Source organism: Lodderomyces beijingensis, assembly GCF_963989305.1.
Source record: "Lodderomyces beijingensis strain CBS 14171 genome assembly, chromosome: 8".
NCBI classification, from domain to species: domain Eukaryota; kingdom Fungi; phylum Ascomycota; class Pichiomycetes; order Serinales; family Debaryomycetaceae; genus Lodderomyces; species Lodderomyces beijingensis.
In genome coordinates, this window is record NC_089977.1 from 380,436 (window position 1) to 398,548 (window position 18,113).

Consider the following 18,113-nt stretch of genomic DNA (forward strand, 5'->3'; position numbering starts at 1 on the left):
ACACAGAGTTTTACTTAATTCGAGGAGGAAGGAAAAAATAAAAGAAAAAAAAAAAAGATTGTTCATTGCGATTGGAGAAAGTTTAAAAGTGCTTCTTGTCCTTTAGCCTCCATTAGCTTTTTGATCTTGACCAAATTCTGAATCTCTTTGTAAGACAAAGTGTCGTCGGCCTTGGTGCTGTCTTGCTCTATGTTGGCGGCCGCAAGCAACGCCGTGAAGTTAAGATCTTGCTGTCGGGACTTGATAGATGCAAGGCTAGACACGACTTCCCGCTCGCCTGGATTCTGCTCTAGCCGGCTTCTGTAGTCGTACTCTTGGTTCTGGTGGATAATGTCGTGTTTGCGCTGGAACTTGTTGACAAAGTCCAAAATGATCAGTTTCTCGGGAATTCTGTAGATAGACGACGACTGCGAAGCCGACGTTGGTACGCTGCGTAGCTTTGGATTGGGCGCATGGCAAACTCCGTAGTCTGTCACCTCGACATTAGAGCTTGGGCTCGGCTGGAAGTTGGGGTGAATGGCATTCATATCACTTCCCCACGAAGCCAACGTTTCAAGTCCGTTGATCTTATCTGCGGGTTCGAGTTTCGCTGCACCGTTGGCCTTTACAAAAGGGCCCGGCTCAAACTTGATGACAAAGTTGCTTCCCGCCAACATTGTCAAGAAGTTGCTCTGCAAGGAGCTTTCCACCACCTTTGTATCCTTAAACTGTCTCATTTCCGGCAACCCTCGAGGCAACAAGTCCGAGATGTGGTTGGGGCACTTCCACTTGTCGCCAATGGCTTTTGGACCAAACATCGGATAGTCGAGACAGTCCACGTGGTAGACGAGCAGACAATAGTCACAGTGGATCAATGTGCGGTGAAACTGGCCCGAGTCACCGCACTTGTGGCAAAGACGAGGGTTCCCGTTTCGGTCATAAAGCGACTCAATTTCCAAATCGGGGTCGCGGTTGAAGCCAGGTATCTGGAACCCATTGGCCTTGTTTGGCGGAACATGCGGCTTCTCCGTGTCGTCGGAATAGTTGCCAAAGTCTCCCGTGGTTACGCCCACAAATGTGTCTTCTCTCAAGCTTGCCGGTAGTTCAAAGACCTTGGGGTTGCGTTGCTGGAGATTGTTCATCAATTTCCCGAAAATACCAATGTCTTTCCAGTTTGGCAACAGCTGCGGGTTCTTCTTCGCCAGGCACTCTAGACAAAACCAATCATCCTCGGGGGGTTCTTCCAAGGGCGGATCGCAGCATGTAAAGTGGAAGGATTTCGGACACGACTCGCAGCAGATGAAAATGCCCGGTCTGCCACAAGCAAAGCAAAAGTCGTCATTGTCCTTGTGTGTGTCCTCCTCTTCATAGTATCCAGAGTCGTTTTTGACCCTTGTGTCTGGTGCTAGTAGCTTCGTCGTGACCACCTTGTTGGGCGATATGATTTTAATTTTCTTGAGTGCGTTTTTTGGTGTGCTTTTGTTGTGGTTGCTGTCGTGGGTGCTGTCGTGGTTGCTGTCGTGGTTGCTGTCATGGTTGCTGTCATGGTTGCTGGCGTTGCTATTGTTGTTGTCGTCGTGGTTGTCGTCGTGGTTGTCGTGGTTGTTGCTACCGGATAATTTCTTAAAAGTCGATTGCTTCGGTGTCTTCACGGTAATCTTGAGTTTGCCCTGTCTTGTCAGTCGTACTTTCGCTTTGGTCGCCGAGTCTCTTATTTCACTCTCCTCGGTTATATCGTTCGTTAGCTGCGTCTTCAAGTCACGGACATAGCCACGCACAAGCTTTTCGTTTTTCTTGTCGACGATAAGTTGCTCGTAGCCACCCGCGCCGTTGTTCTCGTCTTTGCCCTTGCCCTTCTTGCTGCTCTTCTGCGGCCATAGCGACTCCTTCTTGATCTTTGCCGAGGGAAACTCCTCTAGCGGTAGACCGGTGAAGGCGGGCGTTGGGGGCGCTAAAGGAGGCTCGTCAAACGTTGGCATATACAACTCCACGGAGTTCAGCGACTCGTCACTGTCCAAACCTGTAGACGAACCTCGTCTCTCCTTGATGTTGGGGCTCGCAGATAGCTTGGGCGTCACCGTCTCCTCTAGTCGCGCTATCCTCGCAGACTTCCGTTTGCTTGCACCGTTGTTTGATTCAGCCACGGGTAAGCTTCGTTTATTGGTATTCGACTCGACCTTGGCATTGATCTTCCCATTCTTTGCCGGCCGGTTCAGCAGCGTTCCATTTGTAGAGCTCACTGAGCTACTGCGACTACTACCTCTCGAGACCATATACCTTTCAAACCATAAGTCAACCTTGTAGGTGCAGTAATTTTCCAAATCAGTTGTTACCAAGTTTCGAGGTATTTCTTGTTGTGGAAAATTTGAATAATCAAGAAGGAAGAAAAAAAAAAGTAGTGACAATCAGTGAGAGTGCTCTTGGTCAAGCAGGAGACACACTCCTTTTTTTCACATGGAATGTGATATATATATTTAGATGAAGATGAAGATGATGAAGATGATGACGACGATGACGACGATGACAATGATGATGATAAGAGTATAAGGAAACAGTCAGAGTCTTTCATTAGCCCATGAATAAAAAAAAAAGAAAAAAAGTTATTTACATCCGATCGGGAAGCTGAACCCCGTCATAAAGCAAAATGCAACTTTGGTTTTTGGTTTCTTTACTTTTAAGCCTTCTCAGCTTTCTTCTTTGGCACCTTCGTGTTCAAAGGCTCCTCCAAGAGCTTCAAGATGTCTTCGTCGGTCACTTGCTTGTCGGACTTGTACAATTCCGAATCAAACACAGGGCTGGTGTACTTGACGATTCCGGTCTTGGTGATACCAAACGTGGTGTAGAACTGGGCAACGTACTCGCCTTCTCTCTCAACAACAACATCGTATGGCAAGAGAATCTTGTGGTTCACGGGCTCTGCCAACCCACCTCTTGATTTCTTGGGATCTTCCAAGTTACGGATGTTGTAAGGGAATGGCTGGCTATTGCACTTGTTCTTGAACTCAGAAAGAATCTTGTGCGACATTTTCATCTTCAAAGCGTACGACTCTCCCGTCAACTTGTAAAGGGAGGTTCTAAACTGCGATGGCTTCACTTTCCCGTCTTTGGAAGTTGAGATCAAAATGTCCAACCCGTAAACGTCATTCTCGTCAAACTTGTGGGTCTCCATGTTGCTCTTATTCTGCTTGGATGGGTTCAAGATAATCTCCTTTGGGCCGTACATCACCAATCGTTCCTGGTTGTGCGACAACATGCTCTCTAAAGGTGTGGTCTCGAATTCCCTGGCAACCTTGGCCACAATGTTGGTGATGTCCCAATTCCTATTGCCAGGCTTGAATGTTCTCAAAGCAGCCTCGGACGCGGCCCATGCAGCTTGCATCAAGTCTGCCTTCTGGCCACTAATAGGCGCATCTTTCTTCTCGCCAACAATAAAAGTCTCGCCGACAATGGCAGGGAAACCGTCAATCTGGGCACCCAATTGGATGCTGACAACGTCTCCATCTTTCAACTCAACATTGGCCTCGTCATCAACGGAGACCGGAGCCAAGTGTGCTGGAACGTGGTTGGGACTCACGGTGGTTGGATACGCAATGCCCTTGGGTGTGCCCTTGGTCTTTTTGGAGTTGTAGATCTTCGACAACTCCTCGTTCAACAACTCGTCACCTTTGACACACAAGTCATAAGTCTTTGAGCCAGCAACGGCAGCCTCTTTGACCTGCGCCAACACCTTGTTGGCAATGTCTCCGGCAGTCTTGTACTTGGAAACAACGTCAGAATTAGCGATTGAGTAGTCGGGTGCGGGTGCAGGAGTTTCTAATAGAAAAAGCGGTTCGTCGTTAGTAATGGCGTCGATGTGAGATATTGCATTTCCCATTCCAGCCGTAATGGTTTGGTTCAATACATACTCTTGTCAGCGGTGGTTGTCGACATCTTTTGTTGTTGGAGTGTTGCGTGAAGGAAGAAGAGTATGGAAAGGAGAAATATTTCAAATTTTTCAATTTTCTGGGGGGGAAGGGGCGGCCACGAAAGCTCGAGTGAGGTTCCTCTGTCCACCACTTCGCATGAACCTTTTTTTTCAAAAAAAAGAAAGAGACAAACGAAAACACCTTTGAAAGAGCAGTATCCAGTGTTTTTAGCTCTTTGACTATCCATTACGAGCTAATATTCTTGTTCTTCTTGTTGTTGTTCTTCCAATGCATTCATGACGAACTATCTAGTATGCTTAAGCCACTTTTGTGAGCTTCATGGGCCTTCAATGATTGCCTGCACCCAGACGAGTGCACTCGACAAAGGGGAAGACCACTTGCTTGCGTCGAACCCGGGTTTGGTCAGCTGTGCTTCGTGCCTGTTGATACTACCACAGGAGCTCATAAACATGAAAAGCTCGACGAGCTCAAAGACATTTGTCACCACGCATTATCCCAAGTGGGAGAAACGGTATTCGGCAGCAACGAAATTGGTGATGAAGTCGCTCTCGGTGGAGACAAACTTAGACTCTTCAAAGCCCATGTTCTTTGGGGACGCCATCAACGGGTTCTGCTTGAACAAGGTGTTTAAGATATATGATATCAACGCGAGAGGACAGGAGAGGAAATACAGCTTGATGGTGATGAGCGATGACGAGTCGGATCTTTTGCAGAATTGGGACATTATCAGCTTGTACTTTAGCGAGTTTATCAGTCTGGTGCAGCAGAAGGTGGCGGAAACAAACGAGAGGATCCACGAGCACAATTTGAAGTCAAACAAGAGCGGCGTCAATAACGAGAAGTATCTCCGACGATCCATGACGAGACCTAAATCGCTAGTGGAGCTAACGGGAGATGATCAGATTTTTGTAAAGTTTCACCTATGGGCCATTGAATTGTTGCTCGATGTTTTGAAATGAAGGAAACTTTAAATATAGGAAACTGAAATGAAACGAAATGTTACGAAATGAAATATTATGAATTTAAAATTCGAATCGAGTCAATTGTTGAATACTCTATACGCGTCTACATTCTCAACTCCCCTCTCCACAAACAGAAACCATGTCCATGTACTTGCGAGTGTCTCTCTCTCTCTCTAGGTAAGCAACTGGGCCAATTTCTTCAGCTGCTCCAAAGCCTGCAAGTCGGAATTTCCTCCAATGTGCTTCCCATTGATGAAAATATTAGGAACGGTCTTCTGCCCACTGATCTTCTGCAACGTGCGCTGGATCTGACTGCCATCAGGCACAGTGTTCAACTCGACAAGCTTATATTCAACCTGGTGCTTATTCAACAAGTCCTTCGTCGCGCGGCAATAGGGGCAATAAGTCTTGGAGTAAACGAGCACCTTGTTGGACTCGATGGCCGATTCAATCGACTTGACGAGCTCGGGCGAGATTGGTTGCTCTTGGAACCAAGAAGTGATCCATTCAAACATCGTGTGCTGTGGCTGTTATGATGCTAAGATCCGTACTGAATTTTTATGGTCAGATACGGTGATAGATATAGAAAAGTCTGGGGAAGGGGGGGAATTGGAGCCAAGGGTTGAAGTAACGAGGCTGGGCCTGCGGTTCGTGGAGGGCGAGATCTGAGGAGATTGCACGACTGACTAAACAGAAATGTCGGCCGAGTCCTCGGCTGAGTTTGGTAAGGGTGCGGACCCGCACACGCGCGGCTCATCAAGTTGGAAAGAGTAACTGGTTATTGGTTATCATTATCATCTCTCACTCGATAGGTCTAGGCATCATCGGCATGTCGGTGGTCTCTTGCTATATTCTATAAAAACGCAATGGCCAATGCGTGAACTAAAAGAAGGCAAAAAGCTGCTGCTGTTTAACCAAGATGGGGTCCTCAAAGTTCTTCACTACAAGAGTATCTTCTCCGATGGTGTATGTACCGTCTTTCTTTAAAACAGCATTGCCATCGTCGTCATTCTTGTATAGCTCCTCCAAAGTGGAGTTTGACTCGACTGCCTTTGTTGGCGGGAAGCAGCCCACAGTGATGTGAATTTGCTTATTCAACGGCTCAATCTCAACCTCGGTCTTGGTATTGATCTCGGTCTCAGTCTTGTTCTCAGTCTTGTTCTCAGTCTCAGTCTCAGTCTCGACTCCATTCTTAGTGCGTATAGAAACGATCTCACTCTTGACGCAGACCAACTTGCCGTTGTTAATGACAACTTGATGCATCTTGACATCACCTAGAAACTCCAATTTGTTCTTGCCGCATTCTCCCGCGCCAGTGCCCAACTTGTCCACCATTTGCTTCCATTTGCGTTTATTGTCTTTATCGATGGACCTCGATGCAACGTGTCCCAACGTCACGTGGAACTCATCCTGCACCAACTTTTGTTGTTGCAACTTGACGTATTCTTCATTTTCAGCTATGATCGCCAACGACTCTAAAACTTGAGCACGATTTACATCTATTCCATAAAATACAGGCTCTTTCTTGTTATTATTTTTGGTCTTGTTCTTGTTTTTTGCGCTCGAGCCCATGTCCTTGGTAAAGGTCGGCTTGTAGTCTAGGCTCGCTTGAAACAGTGCGTCGATCGCGTCATTGGAGGGCACTTCGGATGCAGGTAGGAGAGCAGGGTACGTTCTAGCAATGTTTTTGATGATAAGCTTCACGTTTTCAAGTGAAGAGTCCTTTTGCTGTGTCAATTTGAGATTGATCACATGATCAAACTGGCAATCTGGTTCGCGATGAGTGTTTACTGCTTGGAACCGGTTGATGAACCCCCGCATGATCTTGGCCGCTAGCGACTCGTCCGATTGCGATTTAATCAGCTGATGATTATCTCCTCTCTTTTTGATTCTGCCAAACGTGATGTCCCAGAGCTCCTTTTGCGAAACGTCGTCGATGAAATTGATGCCGATGAACTTGATGTCAATCACGTCATCGAGGTATTGGTTCCTTTTCTCGGCCACGGTGGAGAAAATCTGTTTCCGCTCCCTAAACTCCGAGTTGTTCCTGTCCAACAACACCACGGGGTGATCATCAAGAGCCGCCAATGCCAAATCGGTAATCTTCAACTTGGCACCTTTGGCAATGTTGTCGTTTTGAATGTGCTTCCATTGGGGAAACAACAAGCTCAACGTATTGAACACGGTGGTTTTGCCACATCCAATCGTGGCAATGGGAACAAACAAATATCGCGTGGTTTCTCCCGAGTTTGCATGTAGTTCCTTCATGTCCCGCGTCAACTTGGCATCTAGCGAGAGCAAATTCATGCCGTTGGTCTCTTGCAAGTATTCCAAAAACAGCTGTCGCACGTGGATGATGCCATGGCCCCGGAGATACTTCTCCTTAAGAGTGGGTTCGTCTTCAAACAACTTTTGCGCAAACTCAAGGTATTGCTTAGTGATGTATTTATTCTTTTTCATCTTGATGGAGTTGATCGGTACTCCCTCTAGCATCTGCCTCGTGCCCTCGCGAAACTGTCTATAAAGCAAATAGGGCTCTTCGAACTTGTACTTGAAGAAGAAATCGTCGCCGGTGTGGCGATGCTTGCAGCGAATGACAAACCCTTCCAACTCTCGGCCATTGTACGTGCCCGTGTCATCGCACTTGTGAAGGAAATCAAACAACTGCGCAGGGTCAGCCACCTCGAGATGTTCAATCACTTTAAACCCCCATTGATGCGCAAAATCCACCACGTTGGCAATTGCCGCAGTTTGGAACTTGATCGTGTTGTGGTTGAGTCCATGCAAGTACAACCCGGCTTTGTCCTTGGGGTACGCGAGGACATGTTCTTCAAACTCGTCGTCGCACAACTCGGCCACTGCCGTGAGCGAGTTTTCATACAAGTATCGAGCTAGTTCCCGCACGCGGTCATCGCCCACTTGCCTCTTCAATTGCATCTCGCCTTCGAGCGCATGGTTCCTCGTGTTATCGTCTCTGGCACCGGTAGAATGCTTGGAACATACAACGATATCACCCGTAGCGAGCCCGCCAATGAAAATGATGCATCCGTTCTCTTTGAACGTGACGTGGTAGGGCCCCGCGGTGTTTTTGACCAAGTGCTCTTCCTTAGTGAATGGTTTTTCACCGACGTTGAAGAACTTGTCGTATCCGCGAACGACAATGGACTCGTTGTCCACGGTAAAGAGGCCTCGTGCTTGGATCGGGAGCACTACTTTATCCTTGCCATAGTCGAAATCTTGGAATTTCCACGAGTCGATGAGGACATTGGTGTTGTGGGCATTGTTGCTGTATTTTATGCATCTGCCGTTCCGCTTGAGCTGCGTTGATTCTTCTAGCTGGGAGCAGAGGATCCGAACATCTTCCCTGGAGTCTTTCATGGAGACGTGTTAAAAGGAGAAGGTCTTTTCATCAAAATCAATGGTAAGTGTGGTGTGGATACGGGGATCTTAAAGTGAGATTTCTTCAATCCGCGAGTGGTAGCTTTATTCTCGTAGCACCAAAGCAGTTCATGATAGTGACGGTGGTGGTCACATGCGACAGAGATCGAACTAGGAGGAATCCACCTGCAGTGCACCATGGCTTACAAAGTAGACATTGACGATGCAGACGTGCAAGTGCTAAGTGACAACTTGATCAAATCCAAGGAGCTTTTTGAGAGTATCAACAAGTCGCTCTTGAAAATCTCGCTGAAGACGCAAACGGCCCACACCACCATCAAGCCGGTGCTCACCAAGGTCAACAAGTTGTACGAGTCGAAACGAGATGTAGAAGACGGCCTATCCTTGCTTTCCGAAGTTAACGAGAGTGTTTCGCAGATTAACGATTTTGAAAACATGCTCAATAACAAGATTGAAGTGTTGGGACTACTGAAGTATATGACAACTTTGAAGCAATCGCGTGGGTTGATGACCGAGATCAGGCCCAGGTTCAAGCAGTTCAAGGGGATAATCCGCAATTTCGATAATCTTCTCGAGCGGGCGGAGTTGAAAGTTCAAAGCCACATCGACACCGTGCTAAACTTGCCCGCTGATAAGCTTGTTGAGAAACGGAACGATGTCAAGGTGATTTTTGACTATTTTGCCAAGCAGAGAAACGAGCAGCAAGTTAAAGGTATATACATTGACAAGCGGGGACGCCAATTGTCTTTGCGACTCAAGGCTGTTGAGCAAAGTTTGAGACCTTCCGTGATTGACGAGCACTATGAAAAGCAACAGAATGGAATCAACAAATATACCGATGCCGTGGTGGATGCCATCGCGCAGGAAGTATACGTGTTGAAAGAGTGCCAGTTGCCGCAGCTGATGATTGGTCCCATTCTGGACTTTGCCTTTGTCGACTACAACCAAGTGTTGATCATCTTGTCGCAGCAGATTCAAATGCAGCAGTCGCGCAACGAGACCAATTTGATCTTGCTTGAAGTGATTGACAATGTGCTCAAGATGGAGCAGGCGCTCAAGAGTCGATATAATGTCAGCAACACCGCGTTCAGCAAGCACATCATCACGTTCAATATCCTCGGCTCGGCGATTTTCCCCAATTTCATACGGCAAGTTGACGCGAAATTCACTACCCTCAACCAGTTCAACGAGGCCAGCACGCATCAATTGACGGCCGATGCCATTAGTGTCGCGCGCAGGATGTGTGAATTTAAGCAGCCCTTGCTCAACTTGATCTCGACTCACACAGCTGGCGATTGGATGAACCCTCAGCCGGAGCTCAGCTACGTCAAGATTTATACCTCGCTTATCCTCAATGCCACGCCAAACAACTCTCCCGAGTACATGTTGTCGTCGTATTTCTCCGATATAATCGACTGCATCACCATCAATCTCCAGATTGGACTAGATAAGCAGGCACGGCAAGCGGCATCCTCGGGGGATAACCAGCGCGCCATGAAGAAGTCTGCCCAGGGTTTCCTCTTGATGCGCAACCTTTACATGATTGAAACCATTGTGAATCGATCCCCTGATCTCCATGGGATATTGGGCACCACGGGCCAAGAGCGGATCGCCAAGTTGAAGAACAAGTTCATGAAGTTGTTTTTGGAGGATTTCAGCTTTGCCTCGTACATCATCATCAAGGGGATGACGCAGACTGCCGTGCTGTCAACTGCCCAAGGTGGTGCCAGCGGCGGTGGCGTGGGAGGTGTCTCGACTGCCAACTCAGCCTCAGCGAACAACACCACGTTATCTATAAACTCGCACCAAGTGGCCACCAATTTAACGTCAAAGGAGAAGGAAAACGTCAAGGATATCTTTAAGAGGTTTAATGAGAATTTCGAAGACGCATTGGCCACGTATCAGACTTTCAATTTCGGCGATCAAAACTTGCGACAGACGATGGCTACTGAAGTGCGCAAGTTGATCTTGAATGTGTATTTCAAGCTTTACGACAAGTATGGCCATTCCGATTTCACAAAGTCAAAGTCAAAGTACGTCAAGTGGGATAAACAGGAGTTTGAGAAATTGCTCAATGACAAGTTGTAAGACTGTGGAGAGGTTGCTATAGTTGAAGGGTTGTCAAGTAGTCAAGCATCTTGAATAAATGTGGATAATTAACTGAAAAACTGCATCACTCGGTGTGCTCACTGCGTGTTAAGTCACGTGACTCAATAGCAGGAGACGATATGTAGTGGTTAGAGTGCTCTAATAAGTCACGTGTATCCTAGTGTATATGTGTTTGTGTGCTACCAGATGCTTGCTGCTTAGAAAAGCAGTCGCGGTCCAACTAACGTATATCCACGAGGAGCGAGCAGAGACGTGCGCTAGAACAACTACAACAACAACAACCACAACAACCACTTGCAAGCAAGACCACATCAATCTCTCTTCTTCTCTTCTTTCAACCGGGCTCAATCCTGCATAACATAATAGATGTAACGAAATCTCGAACCTCTCCAACATAACAAACCTTTTTTTATTTTTTTTTTTTTGTTCTTTTACTTTTCGTTTTTACCCTACCTTTTCAAACAAGGGAGTGAGATATTCTGCGAGATGGAGAAAACTTTTGAGGAAAGAGTTAGACGTGAAAGCCACGCACCCTTTTCCTTCTGCGTCACTTGCAGTTTTTGTTGAGAGTAAGTAACGAGGAAGGGAAAGACGGGTAGGAGAGAGGGGGGTCTCGGGGTTTATGGATTTATGCGGTTCTTGAAGCTTACTTGGGGAGGGTCTTTTTCTAAACGAGGGTTCTAAACTCTCTCGTGGGGGGCTCTCGGCAGGTTGATATTTGTTTGTTATCTTGAGAAGCCAAGACGAGGACAAAAGTCTCCTTATTCCTACCTTCAACCTTGTGTCCCTTCCTCCCCTCCCCCCTTCTCTCTCTTTCTGCCACCGGCTAGTCTCTGGCTTCGCTTTCGTGTTCTTTTGTTCTCTCATGTTTGTTTCTTTCTGTGCCCGTGGCATACTACAAAAGTCACCAGGGGGGGTTTTCTGTAATGTTTGAATAAAAAAGTGTGTAGCTCACATAGAGAAGACGAGAGCAAGTGTTGATCAAAAAGACGTTGTCTGGAATAATAATTACAAACAACAACAACGGTTATATTACGGGAACATAGTGGGTGGTTGCTGGCGAATGTAGTGGTGGCTACAGTTTGAGAGAGAGATAATAATCAACACGAGATAGTGCTACGGTGCACGACCCCTCTCCCGCGGTGAGACCTCTGCCTCTAGCAATAATATAAATAACCGGGCCCATCTCCGCCCCCTGCTCGCCTCCCTTTCTCACCACCCACGAGCTACTGGCACCGCGCACTACCCACAGTAGAGTTTGATGTAAAATTATACAACCACCCACTCACAGGCATTTCCTAACTACTACGACTGACTGAGATTTCAACTCGCGACACTCCACTCCACAGCACGTGACACGTTTCCATTCCACGACACGACACCGGAAAACCCGACACCGAGAGCAAAATCCTCCCCGCCCCCCTGTGCCCCCCAAAAAAAACGTCATTCTTAAAAGTAGCAAGAGGGAAAAAAACAGCCAGCAGCAGCAGCAGCACAAGAAGAAAAATTTACCACTTGTTGCCGTTCTTTCTTTGTTTGTTTGTTTGTTTGTTTTATTACACGTAGAACAGCCAATCCCACGCCAGCCCCACAACCCAAGAGACAGAGCCTAGGCATCCCCCCTCATAGCAGCTTGCACACATACATACATCTATACTTTAGAGACAGAGAGGCTGGGTTAGTGTGTGTGTATTCCGGTTGTTGTTGTTAGCCACGGGTTGTCCTTTTTTTTTTTTTGCTGGTTTGAAAAAAGAAAAATTTATCAACGACTTTTTTTTTTTTTTTTTTTACAGCAGATTGTGAGAACAAAGAAATAGGGGCAGAAACGCCACCAGAGAGAGTCTAGAAAGTCTAGAGAGTGCGATAGAGATAGAGACTGAGACAAGGAGAGAGAAAGAGTGAGACACGGAGAGAGAGAAAGACTGAGACAAGGAGAGAGAGAGACAAACTGTTGCAAGTCATTCACTTGTTGGACTTTAGTTTGAACAGGTTCAATTTCAATCCATCAATCAATCAATCCTCCATTTATATCCATTGGGGTTGGTCTCGCATATATTTTATTTTTTTTCACTGTTGCTGAGTGACATATAACTACGGGGTTTGAGACAAGGTTCCATTCCGCTACATCACTCATACTCCGCTTGCACGAGAACAATAACAGCTTCCGTAAAACTTACAAGAACGACAAGAACGACAAGAAAGACAACAACTTAGACACTATTCATTCATAAAAAGGCTACTGCTGAGGAGACTATTTTCATTAGAGAAGACCTATATCACCCATTTATTTCAGAGGGGAAGTATTGTATTATAAAGCCAACCCTTTTTTTTTTTTTTTTTTTTGAAAAACAAAAACAACAACCAAGCGAAAACCGTTTCTCATCAGAGCCCAAACTTATAGCATCATCTTCATTATCCCCCCCCTCCTTTACTTCATTCCATTATTGTTTAAAATATATAATAGAGAAACATTGAAATAAAGAAAAACCTTCTCCAGCCCCAGAAAGACAGAAAGACTGATTCATAGAAACTAGAAGAACTACATGATGTCATCAGAGCCTAGCATTGGACTTTATAATCCCATCTCAAGTCAGGGTGGTCAGTTTAGCCATCTACAGCAAGCGCAAAGTCAGAACCAGAACCAAAACCAACTCAACTCATCCATTCATGGCGGCGCCCATCACGAGAATCTGAATAGCAATGCCAATAATAATCATAAAATCGACGATGACAATGTCAATAGTCACAGTAGCCACAATAACCACAATAACCACAATAACCACAATAACCACAATAACCACAACAACAAGAGCAGTAGCAATGGCAACAACCAAAATCAACAACCAATACCGAATATGCCTCCCCCTGCTCCTGCTCCTGCCACTGCTCATCCACCACCACCAGGATTAGCACAAAATGCATTTCAAACCCCACAGTCTCAACCACTGCAGCAGCAGCAGCAGCAGCAGCAGCAGCAGTCTAGTCTACATATGATGAATCAACCTCACCAACAACTCCAACAACGCCCATATGCCAGTTTGCTCAAGATTAGTAACTTGCCCCCAGACTTTACCAGAAGAGAAGCTACACTAATATTTGCATTGGTTATCGGGGAGATTCTAAGTATCGACGTTAGCGAAAACCACATTTTTGCATTGTTTAGAGACGTTAACACGTGCATGGCCGCGGGCAAGTTGTTGGATGGCCAGCGAATATTTGGATTTGAGTATCCGCCCATATTTGTTGAGTTTGAAAATAACCACGCTCAAAATGGAGCCAACTTGGCATCTCCAACAAGCTTTGCCCAGACTCAAGCTGGTTTTAATGCATTGACACTATCACCGGCGATGAATAATAATATATCTCCACCTAGTAGAAACCAGAATATCACGAGTCATCTGCAGTTTAACTTGGCTCAACACGGTCCACAACTGCAACCTCCACCACCACCATCATCGCAACCATCACAACAGCCGCATCAACAACATCAACCACCAGCACCATCACAACAACAACAACAACAACAACAACAATCTGCATTGAGTGGAATGGGTCCCAATTTACAAAATTCAAACCCAGTGGTTCCATTTGATGTGCTTCAAAAACGACCATCTGCAAGTAATCCAAGATCAAGATTTGTCTTTAGCGACCCCTTTTCATCAGAACAACAACAGCAACAGCAACTTTCGCATATACCGCAGTCACAGCAATTGCCCCCGCCTCCTGCTCCCCCTCTTCCTGCTCCTTCTCATCCTTCTCATCATCATCAACAACAACAACATCCACCACGAATGTCGAATCCACCGCCACCACAGCAACAGTTTTCGTTGAATTCACGGCTGTCCTTGTACGACAATCCATCCTTGGGTCCAAGCTCGGCATCTTCGAGCGTGCCGCCGACAAGCGTCGACATTTCTGAAGCCACCGGTAAATCTATTTTGCTCATGGAATCTCAAAACGATGCAAGAGACTATGAAAACTTGGTGCGGGATCCCTGGTCTGGCTCCCAGCAGCAACAACAAGCACCACCAACGCAGCATCAAGGTGCCGCCTCGGTGTCTAGCACTCAGAGTCCTCTTGCTCATGCAAATGCCGAATGGTTTCCTGGAAGCAATAACGGGTCAAATATCGCCTTGCTGGCACCGCCTGATCGTCGCCGAACTTCATCGTCATTTTTTGCCTCTTCTCAGCAACAACAGCAACAGCAACAGCAGCAACAACCCCAACAGCAACAGCAGCAGCAACAACAACAACAGCAACAGCAACAGCAACAGCAACAACAGCAAACACAACACACAGCCTTGGGGGGCAAGCAATTGCTTCATGTACAATCGCAAGCTCCCAATGTTTCAGGTTTGAGACCCGCAACACAGGAGCAGCAAGACTACAATATGCACCAACAAAATACCCCTTCTTCGGCCACATCTCATTTCCCACCTCCGCCTCCTACTACTGCCGCTGCCGCTGCTGCAAAACGGTCGTCTCCTCCCACGGTTCAATCTCTGCAGCCCAATTCGAGTCCCACGGCTAGAAGCTTTAATTCTAGCACCACTTCCACCACCACCACCACCACCACCACCAAGGAGGCGATTCCCGATTTATCGTTATTGGCGAGAGTGCCTCCGCCAGCGAACCCCGCGGATCAAAACCCACCGTGCAACACGCTATACGTGGGTAATCTCCCGCCCGATGCCACGGAACAGGAGTTGCGCACCTTGTTTGCGCCGCAAAAGGGATTTCGCCGCTTGTCGTTTCGCACAAAGAACCCCACGACGACCACCACGGCATCGTCCTCGAATGGCTCCTCGGCAGCTGGTGGGTCAAATGGTATAGTTGTCACTCACAACAACCACGGCCCCATGTGCTTTGTAGAGTTTGAAGATGTGGCGCATGCAACACGTGCGTTGGCTGAGTTGTACGGCGCGGCGTTGCCCCGGCCTGGCGGTGTTGGCAATGCAGCTAAAGGTGGAATCAGACTTAGTTTTTCAAAGAACCCCTTGGGGGTGAGGGGGCCCGGCAGTGGCGTTCGCAGAACTGGGACTGCGCCTGCATTGAGTGTTCATCACGAAGGTGGATCAGGCAGTGGCAGCCTGTATGCATATCCATACTCCAAATGACCTGTCAAATGACCTTTGTTTTGAATGAACTGGAAGTCCCATTTTCCTTTAAAGAAGAAAACAAATTGCTGAAGTTGTTGAAAATGAACAAATTTTTTGCACAAGAGAGTTGTTGAAAAGGAAGTTTATCCTCATCATTTGCTATTTTGAAAATTTCACGAGCCCCCAAACAAAGAGACTTGCTTGATTTTTTTTTTTTCTTTTTCTGTTCGGATTTTTTTGCTATTGACAACCTGTTTTTGTTTTTTTTTTTTCCCCTTTGTCCACCAATTTTTGCATTAAGATATTCAAGACGTTGTTGAAGGACATCAAACTTTAAAAGAGAAGGAGAGAGAGAGATACTGCTGGTTTTGATTTGAATTTGGTGATCCTCTATATGTTTTATACGTTGTAATACTATATGAATATAACTAAGTGAAACGTAGGCAACCAACGAGGTTGGTTGAATTTACCCTGTGTTTTTTGAAATTTCACATCTTTCTAAATTTAGTATAAGCGGGTGTGCTTGAACCTTACGCCAGGTAAGGGCAAACAAACATAGTCAACCATGCGTGAGGTGAGAAGAAAATTCCAACTCTGGGTGTGTTCTTCTTCTCGTTCGCTGTCCCCCCTCCACTTTCCCTTGCTCACTACGCTGCACCCCACGCCCATGTCCTGGTGATTTGACTTGTTGAAGTTGTGGTGGTGTGCAAATTACTGCGGTGTGGATGCGCGGGAAGCTGGTGTACGGATGCATTTGGATCTGAAATCTGAAAATCTGGGAAAATCTGGAAAAATCTGGGGATGCAGATTCTGATGCTGATGTTGTTGTGGGTGGTGCATGTTGGTTTTCATCACCGCTGCACCAAGTTGATCAAATCCTTCGGGTTAGCATAAACGTGGCTCATCCACTTTGTCTCCAACAACTCATCAGCAGTAAGTCTCTTTTCAGGTGCCGGGTTCAACAACTGCAAGATACATTCGCGCAGATCGTAATGCAAGCTCTTGAACAACTGCAACGCGCTCAGATCGTTCACGAGTCGATTATGGTTCAAGTCCAGAATCAACTGTTTCCACTGCTTGTCACTCTTGGGGTAGCTGCGCACGTATTTCGCAAACGTGGCGTTCTTGGGGTCGCCCAAATTGGCCAGATTCCAAGGGCATTTCATCAAGTAGATTGCAAAGTAAGTGATGCCCAACGCCCACATGTCCCATTTTTTGAAATCTTGAAACTCGTGCAGGGATATTTGGTATTGGTTGATGCTCACGCGGTCCAACTGGAGTTCCAATGCAAATACTTCGGGCGCTTTAAAGCTGTTTGTGCCAGAGACCAAGCCATGCGGCACCTGATGGAACTCGTGCGCGATCAACTCGGGCTCATTGAGGTTTTCGCTATAGCCAAAATCGGAAATCTTCACTACGCCCAAGTCGTCAATCAAGATGTTTTCCGGCTTGAGGTCGCGATGCGCGATATTCTTCGCGTGCAAAAAGCTGACTCCCTTGACGATCTGCTTGAATAACGCATCTTTCATACTGGGGGAAATGTCAATTTTGAATCTTCGTGTGCGCGAAAGCAAGTCCAAAATGTCGCCTTTGGGATAGTACGGTATCACGAGAGCTATATCGGATGACGCCAAACCAATAGAAGAGGTAGGGCTAGCCAGCTCCCTCGCCTTTTCATCCTCATCATCATCCTCTTCGCTCATCTTGCACAAGCCCAACACGGGCATCACAAACTTGCAAGCTCCAAGCTTCATATTGTTGACTTCGCGCATCACCGACGCCAAATATCTCGCGAGCGGCTGGTGCAGCTTGCGCTTGATCTGCTTCAACACCAACGCAGACGAATGAGTCGAGTCGCATCCTTTGAAGATGATACCGTTGGCTCCTTCATACAACGGCTTCGATGACGATTTGTGGTACGTTGTGCCTAGAGTGGGCAAACTGCTGGGATCTAGCCCTGGCTGTTGTTGTGGTGGTGGTTGTGGAGGTGGTGACTGATCTGAGTTCATGGTGCGATGCGGGGGAAAGGGATCTGCTTTCTTTTTTATTTTTCGTGGCAGTTGATGATATGTGCAAAAAATCCCGCTGTTATCTATCTAGTCAAGTTTATCATCTGATGGATGTTGGTATTGGCCCGGTGGAGGTTGTTTTTTTTTGTTTGTTCTTTTTTAGATTATCATCAAAGGTGAGTTAGCAAGTGAGCCGTGGGTGGTAGTGGTGTAACTGTAGCGGTGTAAATGTAGTGGTGCTTAATTATGCGATGTAAGGTGAAGAAGTTTAGGGGAGGCCGGATTAGTTTGACCAACGAAGGAGAAGTAGAATTAGGGTAGCAAGAAGAGGTCGTTGTCTGTCTCTCTTTCCACTGGCCCCCTGTTGTGAAGTCTTTGCAGTTCTGCCTAGGGGGGTTATACGAGTGCTGAAAAGAAGTGTGTTTTTGAGGGTGTGGGTGAAAATGACGTATTGCCTTGGGCTGTGATTGATGAGAGAGTATGGGGTTACTATTGGCGTATACATGTGGTAGCGTGCACACACATTACTCAGCTCCCTCCTCTGTTGCTCAACTTCAAAATGGCAAACGGGGATACGCATCTACAAGCTGAGTTCATCTGAGTGTTGGGTTGAGTTGAGCTTATTTTTTG

At 46.7% G+C, this 18,113-nt stretch overlaps 8 protein-coding genes across 8 annotated transcripts; 3 read left to right on the forward strand and 5 right to left on the reverse strand. All coding sequences in view use genetic code 12, as the record gives it.

The window, feature by feature from the left end:
* Nucleotides 1-62: 62 nt before the first annotated feature.
* Nucleotides 63-2,252, reverse strand: LODBEIA_P58920 (uncharacterized protein; the record flags this gene model as incomplete). The annotated part of the gene is made up of 1 exon (XM_066976274.1): nt 63-2,252. One exon carries the CDS (start codon nt 2,250-2,252, stop codon nt 63-65), a length of 2,190 nt encoding a protein of 729 aa, XP_066832830.1.
* Nucleotides 2,253-2,653: 401 nt separating this feature from the next.
* LODBEIA_P58930 (uncharacterized protein) lies at nt 2,654-3,909 on the reverse strand (the record flags this gene model as incomplete). The annotated part of the gene is made up of 2 exons (XM_066976275.1): nt 2,654-3,792; nt 3,885-3,909. The coding sequence occupies 2 exons, from the start codon at nt 3,907-3,909 to the stop codon at nt 2,654-2,656; spliced, it is 1,164 nt and encodes a 387-aa protein (XP_066832831.1).
* Nucleotides 3,910-4,234: 325 nt separating this feature from the next.
* On the forward strand, nt 4,235-4,864 carry LODBEIA_P58940 (uncharacterized protein; the record flags this gene model as incomplete). The annotated part of the gene is made up of 1 exon (XM_066976276.1): nt 4,235-4,864. The coding sequence occupies one exon, from the start codon at nt 4,235-4,237 to the stop codon at nt 4,862-4,864; it is 630 nt and encodes a 209-aa protein (XP_066832832.1).
* A 176-nt stretch (nt 4,865-5,040) lies between these two features.
* On the reverse strand, nt 5,041-5,382 carry LODBEIA_P58950 (uncharacterized protein; the record flags this gene model as incomplete). Its single annotated transcript, XM_066976277.1, has 1 exon — nt 5,041-5,382. The coding sequence occupies one exon, from the start codon at nt 5,380-5,382 to the stop codon at nt 5,041-5,043; it is 342 nt and encodes a 113-aa protein (XP_066832833.1).
* Nucleotides 5,383-5,749: 367 nt separating this feature from the next.
* On the reverse strand, nt 5,750-8,245 carry LODBEIA_P58960 (uncharacterized protein; the record flags this gene model as incomplete). Its single annotated transcript, XM_066976278.1, has 1 exon — nt 5,750-8,245. One exon carries the CDS (start codon nt 8,243-8,245, stop codon nt 5,750-5,752), a length of 2,496 nt encoding a protein of 831 aa, XP_066832834.1.
* Nucleotides 8,246-8,443: 198 nt separating this feature from the next.
* LODBEIA_P58970 (uncharacterized protein) lies at nt 8,444-10,354 on the forward strand (the record flags this gene model as incomplete). The annotated part of the gene is made up of 1 exon (XM_066976279.1): nt 8,444-10,354. One exon carries the CDS (start codon nt 8,444-8,446, stop codon nt 10,352-10,354), a length of 1,911 nt encoding a protein of 636 aa, XP_066832835.1.
* A 2,564-nt stretch (nt 10,355-12,918) lies between these two features.
* Nucleotides 12,919-15,492, forward strand: LODBEIA_P58980 (uncharacterized protein; the record flags this gene model as incomplete). The annotated part of the gene is made up of 1 exon (XM_066976280.1): nt 12,919-15,492. One exon carries the CDS (start codon nt 12,919-12,921, stop codon nt 15,490-15,492), a length of 2,574 nt encoding a protein of 857 aa, XP_066832836.1.
* Nucleotides 15,493-16,325: 833 nt separating this feature from the next.
* LODBEIA_P58990 (uncharacterized protein) lies at nt 16,326-17,483 on the reverse strand (the record flags this gene model as incomplete). The annotated part of the gene is made up of 1 exon (XM_066976281.1): nt 16,326-17,483. The coding sequence occupies one exon, from the start codon at nt 17,481-17,483 to the stop codon at nt 16,326-16,328; it is 1,158 nt and encodes a 385-aa protein (XP_066832837.1).
* Between the last annotated feature and the right edge of the window lie 630 nt (nt 17,484-18,113).